The 17,203-nt window shown below is 36.2% G+C and overlaps 1 protein-coding gene across 3 annotated transcripts in view; it reads left to right on the forward strand.

The window, feature by feature from the left end:
- SS18 (SS18 subunit of BAF chromatin remodeling complex) overlaps positions 1-16,034 on the forward strand; it is a 42,167-nt gene extending 26,133 nt beyond the window's left edge. Inside the window, exons 6-11 of one of the 3 annotated variants that reach the window (XM_042838726.1) lie at positions 5,358-5,525; positions 6,277-6,381; positions 8,527-8,619; positions 9,342-9,464; positions 12,101-12,234; positions 14,326-16,034. In XM_042838726.1, the coding sequence (XP_042694660.1) occupies positions 5,358-5,525; positions 6,277-6,381; positions 8,527-8,619; positions 9,342-9,464; positions 12,101-12,234; positions 14,326-14,352 (650 nt within the window). In that variant the 3' untranslated portion in view covers positions 14,353-16,034. The remainder of the gene's footprint in view (positions 1-5,357; positions 5,526-6,276; positions 6,382-8,526; positions 8,620-9,341; positions 9,465-12,100; positions 12,235-14,325) is intronic. The other 2 variants (XM_042838731.1, XM_042838737.1) reach the window with 2 other exon arrangements.
- Positions 16,035-17,203: the final 1,169 nt, after the last annotated feature.

Here is a 17,203-nt window from a genome sequence, read left to right on the forward strand (position 1 = left end):
AAGCTTCTTTTTTGTAAATGCATTTTTGCTTCTGTATGGGAAGCTACTTATGTTGAATGCAATTCTTTAACTCTTGTCAATTTTTGACTTTTCACAAGGGAGGAAGAGGGGTGGCCAGCAGGAACAGGGAGGTGATTATCCCCCTCTACTCTGCTCTTGTGAGGCCCCATCTGGAGTACTGTGTCCAGGTCTGGAGCCCCCAGTACAAGAAAAACAGGGAGCTGTTGGAAGGGGTCCAGAGGAGAACTGCAAAGATGATCAGGGGGCTGGAGCACCTCCCTACAAAGACAGGCTGAGGGAGCTGGGCTTGTTCAGCAGAAAAGAAGGCTGCGGGGTGACCTCACTGCAGCTTTTCAATACCTAAAGGGAGCCTACAAACAGGAGGGGAATCAACTCTTTAAAAGGGTAGATAACAGCACGACAAGGGGAAATGGTTTTAAGTTGAGGGAGAGAAGATTTAGGTAGGATGTCAGGGGGAAATTCTTTACAGAGAGAGTGGTGAGGTGCTGGAACAGGCTGCCCAGAGAGGCTGTGGATGCCCTGTCCCTGGAGGTGTTCGAGGCCAGGTTGGATGGGGCCTTGGACAGCCTGGTCTAGTACTAAATGTGGAGGTTGGTGGCCTTGCATGTGGCAGGGGGGTTGGAGCTTGATGATCCTTGAGGTCCCTTCCAACCCTGGCCATTCTGTGATTCTATGTGATTCTGTAATATGGAAATTCCTTTTATTTATATTGAAAAGATCTTTCACAGTCATAGATTCATATCTCAAATGCTTTAAGAGTAAGGACCAACGAAGTAATAGTTTGACAATCTCAGAATTGTTGTTTCTTATTGTTGTTTCTCTTATCATCTTGCTATATCCTGTTCCCATGCAAGAAGAGCTTGAAGCAAGTGCCAGACTCCTTCAGGTATTATTTAATGAGCATTATACATTGCTTGGGGTGAGGGAGCAAGACTGGTTTCCTTTTAACAGCTGAACCCTACGTGAGAATGTTGTGTTGACTCAGTTACTTGCAGAAGACCAGTTGTGTAGTCTGATGCTGCGACATTTTTAATGACAATTTCATTGATGTGACTTTAGGAAAATTCTATGAAGTTTCAGAGCTCTTTGTATTACAAACAAATATGAACGGATCACAGAGACAGCTGACTAGGCTGGTGTGGAATCCTGTGTCTCCTTTCATTGACCATAGAGTGAAAGGAACAGAAGGATGGGAACATCAGTATTATCTGAAATAGAAACATATTCAGGGTATGACAGATCAGGATAAAATCTTTTGTGAGGTTGAGGATCTTTTATGAATTTCTTGCTGTCTGTTCATTCCCATGGAAGAAAAGTCTGTTTGTTTCAGTACCTGAACTGCTTTACAGTAGCTTTACAGGTGCCATCAAGTAAGCAGGACAGTCATAAAGTTTTGGACATGTAAGGTATTCAGGAAAAAGAAAATTGCTTCTAAATTCTGAAGTGCTGGTGTGCTATAGCTGGCTTTGTAGCTTGTCTAGCTGTGGATGACACTGCAGTTCTCCTATCATAGAAAGGTGATGATGAATGAAAAATAAAATGATGAATGAAAAATAAAAGAAGACAAACAAATGTCACAGTTCTATCATGTTTGTTCCTTAAGAGACATGAAAGGCAACAGTGGTAACTAGTGGATTTTTTTTTTTATTTTTTTTTTTTTACATTTTTGTCTTTTTTATTTGCCTTAAATGACATCTGAAATAATGGTTCAGTTTAGGAAAAATTTCATGGAGAAAGCAAGTATGGAGAAGTTTCCATTGCCTTTATTACAGCTTGTTATTAGGAGTAGCAAAAACTATCCTATGGCATAGAAAAACTAGACTGTCAATAATCTTGAGAAAAATTAAAGTTAAATTTGCCCTTTGCTAGATTTCCTCACCTCACTTTTGCAAGAATTATCAACATATATGTTTTAAAGCAAGTAATTACTGTATTTTTTTTTTAATCCTAAAGGAAAACAGTGACAACAAACAAAATTTTGCTGAGTGCTGCTGCATTGCTAGGTTTACGTTTTGTTTGTCCAGCAGTGGACTCCAAGGTGAGATTTAGCTCCTGGCATAGTGTTTTTTGTTAATACTCTGGATGAGAGTATCCAGTAGCTTTATTGATGCCATAAGAAGAGACACTTTTGGCAACAAAAGTGTTTAGTTTTGAAGACTAGAGAAACAACAGCTTGTTTTACTTTTCTGTTATAGCCAGCCTTTAGCTGTTGAATTGGAACACAGAGTCATTGGAGTGTAGATTCTCATTTTTCTGCTTCTCCTCCAGAAGTTTCAACTATGCTAGCAGTTATTCTTGCCCCCTTGTAGCATTTGCCATCAGTTGTCGTGTTTCAGCAGAAGACAAGGCTAAGTAGACATTTTAAACTGCTAAACTTTTGAGCAGCTCATTCATCCTCAGTGCATTTCCTAAATTTATTAGGTTTATCTAGAGCCCACTTTGCTTTTTCTCTCTATTTGCTTTGTGCGTCCAACAGCTACGTTGTTGGATTCCTTAGGTAGTTTCTTGTCAGGAAATTGCCCCAAGATTAGCATGATTTTTAAAAAGATCTGGAACCAACCTATTTTTACTTAAATGGTCATACCTTCTCTTTGTTGTATATCAGTCCTTCTTATGAAACAGTGTCTGGAACAGGAACGGGTTTTTTATGGGTAGGTGCAGAAGGCTATTTGAGCTGAGCAGCATCTTAGAATCGCAGAATCATAGAATGGCCTGAATTGAAAAGGACCACAGTGATCATCCAGTTTCAACCCCCTTGCTGCATTCAGGGTTGCCAAGCGCTAGGCCAGCGTGATAACATAAACTATTTTTGATTAAATTTTTAAATCAAATTTTACAAGGAATAGTTGGGTTTCCACCTTTTGTCTGACTTCCCTTATACATTCACTCACTCTATACGCGTGATATAGATCTGTATTTGGCGTTTTTCAAATTAGCCACATTCTTCACAGACCCTACAATATTATTATTTCCTTTTATCTTTTTATTCAGGCTTTTTTTTTCCCAAGAAAGTTTCCAGTGTATTAGCATGTGAAGGCGATGTCCTTAATATACAGAAACATTGTAGTTTTTTGAGGTTTTACTGCCAAGTTAGTTTCTTGGAAAGTCCATAGTCAGTCCCTGTTCTTGCATATTCACAGTGGAAGCTCTATACAGTATTTTCTTGCACTCTCTTTGGGCTCTGTGCAAATAAGATATTTTGTCTCCCTGAAGTTAATAGTCATGATAGTTATGTTTAGATCGTGAACTGATGATCTTAGGCTTTTGACTTAAGCTTTGTGAAGGGGTTCTCTTAGTTACAATTGTGCCATATAAACATTGTATGATGAATAAATATAGCTTCATTTTAGGTCTTTCCGAAAGAAAAAGCAAATTCAAAATCCCCCCGCCCCTCAAAACTTCTACATAAAACGTTTCCGGTGTGTGAGATGATGGAGACCGTGGTTGTTCTCCTAGCTATCTTCGTAGTGAGAGGGAGTTGTGAACCAAACTGGAAGGAAGCCAGGCACTCAGTTATTAACACAACACACAGTCTGATACAGGGCAGTGAATTCTCATTGTGGCTCTACAAAGCGTTAATGAAGTTCTAATTTAAAAAGCAAACAGAAAACCTCTACATTGCACCATGGGGACCCAACACATTTTATCACATTGTATTGTGACTAATATTAATATTGTTAATTAACAAGCTTTCTTGATCTAGGAATATTATGGCAAGAACTTTTTATTTTTTTGAAGGCTGCCTCATCTTTCTCAGTATCTCTAAGCGGAAAAGCAGTGAAACGAAATGATCTAAATTACCTCCTTATTCAGAAAATCAAAATGAAACTTATTTTTAAGTAAAACATAATTATAGTACCCAAATATAAACCTTTTTTTTTTTTTAAACTTTAATATAAGAACATGGAAACTGTCACCCTGAAGAGTACAAGCAGAACAAGATCATTTTAAGAGTGGCCAGTATTTATCTTCAGAGGAAAATTAAGCTTAACAGAACTAAGGCCACTTCACTTCTCACTGAGAGATTCCACACAGGGGTTCAATGGCTTTAACTAACACACTTTGAATTCAGACCATTAATTTGGCTTAACTTTCTCTTGTAACCCCACATGGAGAGGACGCAAGTGACTTTGTATTCTATTCCATCTGTAAACCCATTGTTGGTACTGACTGTACCTAGCTAGTTCTGTAGCACTTAGGTCTAACATAGGACTTACTAGTGCTCTAGCACTGTGTTCATAACAGAAATAATAAAAAAGAAATGCAATGGCAGAAACTAGCATACAGTACAAGTAGATGGCAGCCTTTTTCTCTTGGAATGGAGACAAAGTGTGGTTGTTCTGGTCTGATATTTTGATTTGATTTTTTTTTTTTTTTTTTTTCAGTGAGACCAATTACTTTCTCTTCTTTGTGTGTAATTACAGTGTACAATGTGCTTTTTTTCAGTTGATGTATTATAAAAGTAGATTGTTTGAAAATTTTTAGCTCCTTGTCACAACTCTTCTCATATTTTAATACTGAAATAACTCTTCTGAGGAAGTGAAGAAGCTATTCTTTGTTAGAAGTTTTATCAGTGTAACCTACATTCATATGAAATGGCTTGGTCATCATTTTCATTTGCTATATTGTGTCAGTGGGTCACTCTTTAACTGTCTGTTTTCATTACTCGTTAACATGACTACAAGTTCAGCCTTAACCAGTTTTTCTTGGTTGATAAAACATAGGCAGTACTTGATCTCTGTTCTTTTTCTGTGGGCATAGAAATTTTCAGAAGCTTGGTACTGAAAGATTTTCATACTAGGCTATGTGGGACTATTGTGTGGTGGTCAGAGCACATGTTCCTGTGGGTCTTTTTGCATATTGTCTGACTTAGTCATGCAAGTCGTTTGTCTTTACAGGCTTAATAAAATTGTTTATTTTGTGATAACAGGTAGGTGATTTGTTAATGGGCTATAACAACAACTAAACATGTATTAAAACTATGCCCCAAGGAGTTCATAATGTTAAATAATGTTTCCACAACTTGTTGAGGTTTCACCATCAGGTGGTAATCTACATTTTCTTTGCAGATTCTTTTTTAAACAAACATAGAAAAGTGAAGAACATTTCAGTTATTTGTCTATGAGCAAAACTGTGTCTGTAGTTCAAAAAAGACATCTAGAAAGCAGTCCTACATAGTGTGAGTCCTCTTTCATGACTTAGTTGCTGAATTCATTGTGTACATTTGCATAGGTGCAGAAACAACCAATCTGCATGAAAGAACTGAAGATAGAGACTTCTGATCTGCTTTTTATGGTGGAGTTACAGAAGACATACTTGTTACTTTTCTTTCATAGGTCCAATGATGCACCAGCAGCCTCCTTCCCAGCAATACAATATGCCACAAGCTGGTGGCCAGCATTACCAGGGACAGCAACCACCTATGGGAATGATGGGCCAAGTTAACCAAGGCAATCACATGATGGGTCAGAGACAGATTCCTCCATACAGACCTCCACAACAAGGTAGGACTTCACTTCAGTGTTCTTACATCGATTTTAAATATCCATCTTTGAAATTATTTTAGATCACTTTCTTGCTTACACCAAATCTCAGTGAAATCGTTGGGTGTTCCAGTTACAGACTTTGCAGACTCTTTTTTTTTTGTTTCTTGTAGCAACAGGTTACTGGTATCACAACTTAACTTGAATACAAGTGTTTCTTTTGTTTTCTTTCTGACAGAAAGTATCTAAACATATGCATCTCATGCTGATTCAGATACTGTTTCAATATTAAGATGATAGGAGAAAAAGAGCCAAGTACCTACCTGTTTCTGAATTTGCTCGGTTACAAAAAAGGAACAGTGTTCTGCAGCCTTGCTTTTTTCTTTTTCTACTTTTTTTCCTTTTTTTCCTTTTTTTCCTTTTTTTTTTTCTTTCTCCCCAGTCCTTTTAGAAAAAGAGTATCGTTATTTTTAATGCTTGGTGCTATTATACATGTGTTCCTAAAATGATCTCAGAACTGAAGCTTGGTATATGTGTGCTCAATCTGATGCAGCCAAACGACTGTATGCTTGTGTGTGTAAAATTATATACAGATGTGTTTTTTGTTTTTTGTTTTTTTTTAAGTCACAGAGATTACATATGTTGTCTGAAATGCAACGATATGGGTGGGGAGTACATTTGAGAAATATTTCTCATAGTAAAATCAGAAAATAGTAGGCTTTATAATAGAGAAAACAAGTTATTTACGTATTGACTGGTTGTGGTTTTTCAGGCCCACCACAGCAGTACTCAGGCCAGGAAGACTATTATGGGGACCAATACAGTCATGGTGGACAAGGTCCTCCAGAAGGCATGAACCAGCAATATTACCCTGATGGTAATCTCTCATAAATGTTGACTTTCCCATTTTCTATACCTGCCCAATATTAATGCAGATATGCCCACAATTAGGGAGTGGGGCATAAGTAGTAATGGAATGTCGTACCTCACATTTACAAAAGCTTCCAAATTCAGAATCGTTTATACAGTTTAAGTTACTATGAGTAGTCAATTTTAAAGTTTAGAGTATGTAATTTGTAATACTCCCATTTGAAACTATAACAACAGTTTAGTATTTCAGAGTAAAAAATCTGTAATTGGTGTATCTAAAAGGAGGGCTCTTTAGTATGTCTAGTATAATTGAGATGAATTAAGACATAACTTCATTACAAATAAAAGAGGGGGTGATATCCTTTTAATAAAGATTCTACTCAAATGGAAGAACTTGCTGCTTAAGAAATGTGGTTTTTTTTTTCTAAAAATATTCTATTTTTTAATTTAGTGTTTGTTTTTCATGTCCCATTTCCTTTTTTTTTTATTTGTCTTGGCCTTCAATGTAATTTTCACAAAGGAATGGAATCGTACCTGCCTTGAGGTTTTTGTAATTGTGATTCTTCCTTAAAAGCCCCCCCCCCCCAGAGCTTTCAAGGCAAGACCAAAACTTTGAATTGCATGAATCTGTCCTCCTACCTCATGGAATTTAGAATGCTGAAGGCTATTGTATTGTGTTATAAGTTAGAAAAGTTACAATTGACCTGTTCTTAGACTGGCAGAGACTGGGAGAACAAAAATGTTGAGTCATGACTACTGTGAGAATTGTGTGTGGTACATAATGCTTTTGTAAGAAGTTCAAGGAATGTGGTAGATGTTAATGTCTTTTAAAAAAAAACATACACAAAGCTAAGCAGTGTAATTGTTAAAGCCATTGCTCATTGCAAATAAAAGGGCACAAGTTAGTTATCCGAATTTTCATTTCTGTTAAATTAATTTTGAGATACAACAAGCCATGCTTATATAAGTTTACATGTGGTTTTTTTGGAGATATATGTGTAAAGTTTTCTTACAGTGTGCATAATTCATAATTATTAAGCTTTCATTTTTGAACTTGCATGTTATAAACGTGAACTTTAAATGATTACAGTATATTTACTATAGTGAAGGCAATTGGAAATTACCACTGACAGATCTGTGGCAGCACAGAGGAAATCACTGAGAATTATTCCTTCTAAAGATTCATTCTTTATCGCTACCTCTTTATCACACTTCTATTGAAATAGATTGTATTATAAAACTTGTGATTTATAAAACTTAATGATTGTGTATTTTATTAGATTACATCTATGAAGTATTGTACACTTCCAGAATTAATTACAAAGACCACTATACTGTTTTCTCCTATACTAGCTACCTGATCTAATTTTATTCAGAGTTTAAACAAAATTTCAGCTTCATTTCTTGACCAGAGTAGCAACGCAGTATGTTTTTTTCATCTGTAAGATGTACTTACTCCTACAGCAGCAAACAAGTGGGATGCTGACTGCATGTATTGGTTTCACGATTGGAGATACCTACTGTCTCTGATTGAAAAGTACATTTGTAATGATTCTGCTCAGGACTGGAGGAAGAGGAAAGGTTCACTAAGGCTTGTAGAAATTCTGTTTGTAGGGAAACGTCGACCTTGAGAATGTTATTTTTCTGTCACTTCAAAGCAAAGTTTAATGTAGACTGTAATTCATAACTTCATTGAGCTTTATTTGTTTTATTTCACACTGCTTTTAGCATATGCTTTCGAATTGGAGATCAGCAGAACAGGTGTTAGACAAAGTATGATAATTGCTTTCTTTGTTCATTCTAATTTAATTCAGATTATTTACATGTGAAAGGCCTAAATGCTTTTTTTTTCCCCTTTTTGAGTGAAAGATAAAGTACTTTTTTTTTCCCCAACAAGAATTAGCAGAAGGTTAAGATCATCCTTTGCTGTGATGTTGCTAAAACTACTGCTTTAAGCTTTTTTTTCCTGTCACATGTTAATTCAATATGAAAGAAAATCATCTTAATAAAACTTTAGCTAATACAATTGAAAAATATTTTTCATGTATATCCAGTTGAAATTTTTTTCATTTTTCTGAGAAATGAAATATTCTTAGGGTTTTCACTCAGAGGCCATTAACGTTTCTTCCTGTCTCTTGTCGAATTGATGTAGGTCATAATGATTACGGTTATCAGCAACCGTCGTATCCTGAACAAGGCTACGATAGGCCTTATGAGGATTCCTCACAACATTACTACGAAGGAGGTATCTATATACCTTCACACACATACGCACATACATTCCCTTTCCTCCCCCACCCGCAACGGGATCAAAAATTCTTGCACAACACAACTTATACCCATGCAAAGCTCTTGTAGAATACTAGTTGCTGGCTGTCTTGAGAATTGCAGGGAACTCGAAGCATTCAGAATAATTTCTTGCAAACACCTAAAATATATAACCATAATTTGCCATTTCTAACAACAGTAAAATGACTAAAACACTTCAGAGATTTTTTTTTTTTTTTTAATCTCAATGGAAATTTTTATTTAAACATAAATTTGTTGGTTCAGTTCTAAATCTTTTTGTGCGTGTATATATTTTCTGTAATTATAGTGCCGTTAGGAAACAGCTTGCTGATCTTGTGTAGCTAGTCTGTGCTCTTGTAGCTGTCCTTAATTTTGTCTTTTTTATTTTATTTAGTATAGTCATGATCTTATGACTGTGATGTTCCAGTAAATGCAATGCTCCTTTGGCAGAGATGCTGAAAATGCTGCAGTTCAACTTTGCAAAATTGGCTTTAACTGCAGTTTGTTTGGCCGAATTCCTTCTGTTTGGTTTGAGTTTTCTTTGTTTTGTTCAGTTTTTGAAATCAATATTGCATTTTCATTTTGTTCTTGTGTTGTTGGCTGTGCATCTTAAAAGGAAAAATATTTAATAAAGTAAGCACCTTCAGTTGTTTCTTCTTTCTCACAATAATCTTACAGGAAACTCACAGTATGGTCAGCAGCAAGATGCATATCAAGGGCCACCCCAACAACAGGGTTATCCACCACAACAGCAGCAATATCCAGGCCAACAAGGCTATCCTGGACAACAGCAGGGTTATGGTAAGAACCTGATGGTGCAGGCAGAAATCAGAGATAGCACTAAGAGGTCTTCATATGTTATTGCATGTTGGTTGTACTGCGTTGAAAGGCCGGGCTTGTGCAAGAAAGCTGTTTGCTCTCAATTTCAATGGAGCAAAAGAAGAAAGTGTAGAGAACAGCATCTGTTTGCAAGTAGATCTGTTGGCAAGATTGGACAAAGTGGTTACACAGAAAGCCGAGCAATGTCTAGATACTATTTTCAGAAGTGTCTGTAATTTAGAAAAGTTCTACTCTATTCTGTCCTCTTGGTGAACACAGTCTAGAGGGCACAAAGTTGGCAAAGAGCCACTTGCACCACTTCATCTCTGGGCTTGGCATTTACAACAAAATCTTTAAAAACAGCAAACAAACAAAACCTCTTTTTAAATTTCATCCAACATAGATAAATCATTCTATTGGAATTCTTGTACTCACAAGTAAAGAAAAGAGCAGTAGCACTATCTGTAATGTTTTTAAGGATTTGTCTTGCAAATGCTTGTGCTAATAGTGCAAACCGTGTAATGTATGGCAAGAATGAGAAATGTGCCACAAGTTAAATGATGAATTCTTTGAATTCAAGGAGAACACCCGAACAGGAAACTTAAAGTAGTAGTATGCGATTTTTGTGCACTGTTTGTGATAACTGTAAGACAGCAGATAGTACTAAAAATAGTGCTCTTGTTTTTGCTTATTGCTGTACATATTTGTCTTAAGAGATGCAACATCTAGGAAGAGATCTCTGAAATCTAATCACATATATTTTAACTTTAGCTTTCTAGTAGGTTGTGTGCTAAAGACTTCCGGCATTGTGGGAATGTGTGGAAGTCCATAGGTGACTACTGTGTAGATAAATGCCAGGTTTGCCCCAAATCCAGTTACACTGAGACAATTTTAAGGAAGATCCACTAACATTTATAAAATTTCCTCCTTTTGAATGTTATGGAAAAAATTATAGCTCCAAAATGATGTTTGTGTACTTACATTCTGCTAAGCTTATTATAGGAACAGAATGAAGATTAGAAAGAAAGTCTGTCTAGCTCTCTATTGTGATTAAGTAAAGAAGTCGAATGTTCTGAAAATTTAGGTGAAGAGATACTAGAACAAAAGGATGAAGAAGTCTGTGGGAGCTACTTTTTTGTAAACACAAAAATCATGCTTTTTTAGTTTTTTTTTTTTAATAAGTAAAAATAGGCACTGAAGCTCCAAATTAAGATTCCACTTCATTTTGTAGAATTTATTACTGAATATTTAGAATTCAATCATAAAGTATTACCATGAATAAATAAAAGCCAAGCTTCATTTGTCAGATGAACACAGCACTTTTTAGGATATAATACCCTTGCTCGATTTAATATTTAATTGCTTTCTAATTTGCAAAAATAAATCAGGATCTCGGTTTATTATCAATCTTTAAGGTTTTCTTCCACTGTTCAAAGCAGAAGCTGTATAGTTCAAGGAGATTTGAGACCTGAGGAGAATGGTAATGTGCTAAGGAACTTGTCTTTGCTAGGTCATCTTTCTGATTGTCTCGTAGATCCGAAATTACCAAAAGAGTTACAGGCTGATGTGGTTTTAATGTCCAGTCCCTGTAGCTTGAACAGCCCTCTCTCTCTCGTGCTGAGTCATCTTATTGGTAAAACAGAACTTGTTTTTTCTGATTAAAAAAAAAAAACAAAAAAACACCAGTTTTTTCTAAAATACTTCTCTGGAGTTACAGTCTTCTTGAGTCTGCCAGTTTTTAGCAGGTGGTGTTGAAGTATCTAGTATCTCTAAAATATACAGGACATCACATCTCCTAAGGTAGAAGGGGATGAGTTTAATTTTCTTTGAAAGATGTCTTCAGTGCCTGATGGTAGTAACATACAGCTTCCATTGATTGACTGGCTTAGTCCCTGTGAACAGTGACAGAAAGTTTGTCTTGACAAAAGAGCTGCTTCCTTTTACAGCCAACAGAGGCTGGAGCTGAAGTTCTTTTCTATCCTGTTCTTGTAAAGTTAAGGTGATGAGAGGAGAGGGATGTAGGCAGTGCCTTTTTTCTTCTGACAGTAGCATTTACCGGTTGTGACATCACACATTTTATGCATGTAACTTGCTTTCCTCACATCCCGTTTATGATTGCCTGCTGTGATGTGAGAACTGACTTTATGGCAGTCCAGCATTACTGGTCTCTTCAGAAAGTCCAAACACTAAATGCAATTGTTCATCTGGCTGCTCCTCACATAATGAAGTTGCGAACTGGAGTAGCATACAGTAAGAGAAGAGTGAGCCTCCCTAAATCATGGAGAGTGCTCTTGTTCATGGTTTGTCACATCTTGCTTTTTCTCTGTTCTTAGACCTTATGTATGGAACTGCATCCATTGGTAATTAGAAAAAAAAAAGTTGTAAATTTTCTATAGTTGGAGCACAACAGGCATTGTCAGCTGAGGTGCTTTCTGGGATTAGAGAAGCGTTGTCCCTGATAATGCTTTTAGATAGAAGACCTGATTTCATGGTAGAGATACTTCTTAGCCTTGCTCAGTTGTGAAACCCAATACTTGTACCATTTTCTACCTGATTCCTTAAGCAGTCTTAATTTTTTTTTCCCTTTTTTTTCTTTTTTCCATTTTAATGTTCTTCAGGCCCTTCGCAGGGTGGCCCTGGACCTCAGTATCCCAATTATCCACAAGGACAAGGCCAGCAGTATGGGGGATACAGACCCACACAGCCTGGGCCACCACAGCCACCACAGCAGAGGCCTTACGGATATGACCAGGTATTCTTTCACTCAGTCAGAAAGTTGTGATTCTTACACATTCACTGGATACTTTTGGTTTCTTGTGACATGTTAACTGATGAATTTAGGGATGTAGTCTCTCTGGCATGGGTGCACAGTTCTCAAGAATTTATTAATTGTAGAGTTATTCAGAAATGTTTGTCTAGAAGTGTACTTAGTTATTCTTTTTTGAGCTTGCAAAGTTTAAGGCAGTTTGGCAAAGTGAGACCTTAAAAATTAAGTTCATCTGTTTCATAGCTGATTATGAAATGACAAATCTGGAAGTTGAGGTTTCTAAATCCCTTAATCTTGTGCTGAATTGTTCAATTGATTTTTCCACAAATACAAATCTGGTAATCCTCGCAGCTGTAGAAGCACCTCTCGTGTACAACTAAAGTCCGTCTTACTTGTATAGCTGTGTGGGGAGGTAGGAAACCATTTTTGCACAGGTTTCCTCTAAAGAGTAAAAAGGAATACATGAGAAAAATGTAATGTGAAAATTACTGGCTTCTTTCCCATCTCTGCTAGGATAAGTTTAAAACAAACAAGAATACCCCATCAAAACTCTAGGCTGGAGTTGTACTAGAGAACTCTTGTAAAAAAACTGCTATCTTACTGTTGAATGAAACAGATTTTATTCCTATAGAACATACACAACTGTAAAAATAAAAGTTTTGCAATATAAAAAGCTCAGAATTGTCATTGAAACATACAGCATTATTTTCCTTGGCATAAATAGAATTGAGCTAGCAAAATATATTTAAGATCCAGTTGAAATCTTAGTGTTTAAAAAAATCCTGATATGTCAGTAGAATAAGAATCGAATTCTTAAGAACTTTGTTTGGAAGTGAGATAAACCCAAATACTTGCGTTTCTAGTGGAGGACAGCTGGCTCCCTCCCTACAGAAACTGAAAAAGACAAGGAAGAAGAAACAGGCAAACTCTTTCTCTGGGGTAGTTGAGAGATGCAGTTACTTTTCCTAATTATTTAAAAGATAAACTAAGTACTTAGGCACTAAAGCAGTAACTCCCTCACGAAAAGTGTTAGCTGCATGAATATGCTTTGGTTGTGGCACATGTAGGGTCAAGGGAACTGAGGTTCAGTTTGCTGAGTTTCCTCCAACTTTCTTAGAAACTGAGATAACAGATAACAGATAGATCTCTGTGTAGGTATGCTGTATGCGCAGTCTAAGTTTGACAGGAAAACTCAATTATAGAAGACCTCCTTGCAGTTCTGTGCTCGCCATTCCCAGAGGAATTCCGCTGCTTAAATTCTCCTCTGGCGGCTGTTGTGAAATTTTTCTTCCTGACTGATTGGTATATTACAATGGAAAAACTGACATTGCAACATAAAAATGAAATTGAAAGTATTGCCATATTGTGATGGTACTTAACATGAAATAGCCTTGAGACTGCACTTACGGAGGACATCCACTTCAGTAGTGCAATATTTGTTTCTGCAGACCTTGAATGCTATGGTGAAGGATCCTGTTAGGCTTGTAGGAGAGAAGCTTTCACTTCTGCCTTCTCTGAATTATGTGATGTTCTGTCAAAACAAATAGAGAGAATCAGCTAATTTTGTCAATTGGATGTACATAATAATTGATTCTTGTAAGATAAGTTTTCTAGCTGTGTTCACCGGGTTGTTCCTTGGTTTTTGAGCTACACGTATCATTCTTTTTCTGTGATTTTTGATAGATAAGTATTTTTAAGTGTCACCAAAAACAGGCCGTTTGAATTACTTGAATTTAGGCGACCTTAAATTTTTAAAATAAATTTTGAAGTCTAGGTGGGCAGCAATTTCTGTCTTTGTTTTTTTGTAGTGTTCTGCAAATTTCACAGTAGTGTATTAAGCTCAAAGTCATACTATTCTGATCAGATTTGATTGCTGGCTTTAGATGGATACCATGTTGCCTTAAAACACAAGTTATTTTAACTGAAATGAAGCTCTGTCCTCATCAACTTGGTTTGTCATTTGTTATTGTTTGTGTTCAGCTTTTAATGTCATAGTTTGCTTGGAAGATATTTGAGCTTTTAATACGGGGAAATATAGCTTGTGGCCTAATTATTTATTTTGAATTTCCTTTTTAGGGTCAGTATGGAAATTACCAACAGTGAAAAGTATTCACATTCCGGTAGGCAATATCTATTAGCAGCCATATTGTCTTCTCAGCACTGTGGACATCTTCCTGAGATGAAAACCTCCCATTCCATCTAGTTTTTGGAAAAAATCTTGTGGCTGTTTTACAGTATACGGTCTTCATGGGTTAATTGTTAAAAGACTGTAGATTCTCAGAAGCTGGTTTCACGTCTCTACTCTAGGTGGCAATATTGGACAGAAAATACGTGACATAGCAATTTGCAGTGAGTTGAGAACTGTGTATCAAATAGACTGTTACAGACTGAAAGGTGCGAACAGCTTTGTATGTTTATGAAGGTTATGGGAATTTAATATTTTTTCCACAGATTTTTTTTGTAGGGGGAAGGGGATATGCACACTTTTTACAGCAGCAATATTTTGTATATTATGTTTTTCATGTGGTGAATATGCAAGACAGTACACTACTCGCTGGACAGGATAAGAAATCTACTGTTAAAAATGGGTAGGGTCATGATAAGTGCTTGATTCTGTAAGTCTCAAAATGGTGTACAATAAAGATAACGGTGAAAAAAGATGGAGAGCATCGTACATCACTGATAGGTTCATGTACAAAGAATGAGAATCCCAGTTATCTAAATGGGAGCATAAGTGAGGACAGTATAATATGGTCTTGTGCAAAGATTAATTTTTTAAGCTTTCCAATTTTTCTGAGTGAAGCGTTTTTGTAAAAACTATTTCTAACATAGTTTGACAATTTTCTGCAACATTTTTTGGGTAACAGGATAAACGTTTGGGTTGTATTTATCAGGTGTTTTGTCACAGCTTTGCATAAGCAAGCTGTAATCCCTCTTAATAATTGCAATAACAAAGGAAATGACAAGTGTTAATTTTACCTGGCTTAAATATGCAAAGAATTTGAAAAAGAGTATGGAGGACAGGACTGTATTGTGTAAGTGTATTTTAACCTTTAGTTTATAATTTGTACGTATCAAATTAGCCTAGAAGACTTTGTAAAACCTATCTAAACTTTCCTAACTGGGAGTTAATATCTTTAGAAAAGGGGGCATTTTTTGTGCGTGTCCGTTTTTCTTATTGGTTAACATGAGACCAAGGGGTGTTTTATAACATAAAAAATAAAAACCTGTTGGTGAGGTCAATGCCAAATTTTGTTTTGAACTGCATTAACGCTTATAGTGTTGCATGCAAGATAGAGGCAGCACCTTGATCAGTAGCATAGTACACAAAAAAATTGGTTTGGGGACTGTCCTGCAACTGTATATCAGATAAATAAATGAATATTGTTTTGTGCAGGAATACATGCCTTCAGAATTCCTGGCAACTTTTTATAGAAATGAGAAAACTTAAGATTAGCCCAGGAGTAAAACCTTATTTTTTCACTTAGAGATGATGTTGAGGAGAGAAAAAAAAAAAAGAAAAAAGATATTCCTGACATCTCTGACAATAGAGATGGAAAACGAGGTTTTCAATTATTTCATCATTTTTTAAGGGAAAACAATTTTCTTAAAGTTGGTTGTTAAAAAATACACATTAAGTTTTGAACAGTTACAGCATGAGGAGCATTATTATGAATGAAATGCTTGTAGGTTCTGTGCCAATTTTCCACCACTGTGTACTTTGTTGCTGTTTAAAACTGTACTCCATCAGTTCTAACAGAAGAATAAATTATTTGTGATTTTAATTTTCTCATTTGTTTCTTTAAATTAGATCCCTATCACTCTGATGTCTCATCTGGAGACTCTGCTGTGAGTTTTTATTTTATAGAAATTTGGCCAGGGTAGCCAAGCTGTATTTGCATTCTAGGACTTTATCAAAATTCTCTTGCCATAGCCAAGTTAATTAGAATTAACTGTTCAGTAATCAGCATGTTGTGTAGGTTGTTTGTTACAAAATTCTTCCTCTGAAAATGTAGGTCCACGAGGCTATAATCAAGATGACTGAATTAGATAAATGAGTTGAGGAGGCAACAATGTGTTGAACCCAACCTGGTGTAGATATGTTATCTCATTTGAAATAAGCTCAACTGACATTAAGAAATAATTTGTCTTGCCAGCCCATCTTGTGTTGTCTTATTCTCCTTTTTAATGGAAACTAAAATTGCAATTTTAATAAGCAGAATTTCCTCCAGGGTTTCCCTCCTAGAGACTACTGCATTTGCAAGGTTTAATTGTTTTATAACAGTCCTGTTTCGTAAAACTTTTTAATTGGCGGTGACAAAAATTACCTTATTCCTCTGATATTATGCCAGCAGAACAACTCAAGAGGAGGTCGCTCCATTCAAAAGTGAGTGTTTCCACCAAAGTTATATATTAAAAAAGAAACAGTTTTCCCTAAACAACAAAAAGCAGGAATGCACAACAGGAGCCTGGTGACGAAAAACAGCAAGATATTTTAGTAATTATTATTTACTAAATAAAATCCAACCAATGGCAAACTAATAAAAAAGGTTTTACACTGGGCATTTTGCATACAGAGTATAGAAAGTAAGAGCCAAGAGAGAGACTGACAGAGCAGTGTGTGTGCAGAAACAGTACAAATGTCCGAAGAGTAAAGAGGAGCACTTAATGAATTAAATGATTTGCAATTATTGTAGTGCTGTGATTTTTTTGCCATCATATTTCTTTTCAGGTGATTGTATTTCCCTTTCTGCTGTGTGAATGACTCAAAAGAGGGAGAAGTTGGCTCGCTGTTCAAAATGAAACTGACTTCACAGTGTTCTAACCTAAGGAAGCAAACATGCTCCTTTATGAAGCAGGACAAATGCTCTCTCTGCAAACAGTCCTACTTCAGCCTTCCTCAAATTAGTTCAAAATACTTAAAGTAATTAATTTTCGAGAAAGTATTGCTGAT

This window comes from Centrocercus urophasianus, unplaced genomic scaffold, assembly GCF_019232065.1.
Source record: "Centrocercus urophasianus isolate 14NV4802_14NV808 unplaced genomic scaffold, USGS_Curo_1.0 seq_11, whole genome shotgun sequence".
NCBI lineage: Eukaryota > Metazoa > Chordata > Aves > Galliformes > Phasianidae > Centrocercus > Centrocercus urophasianus.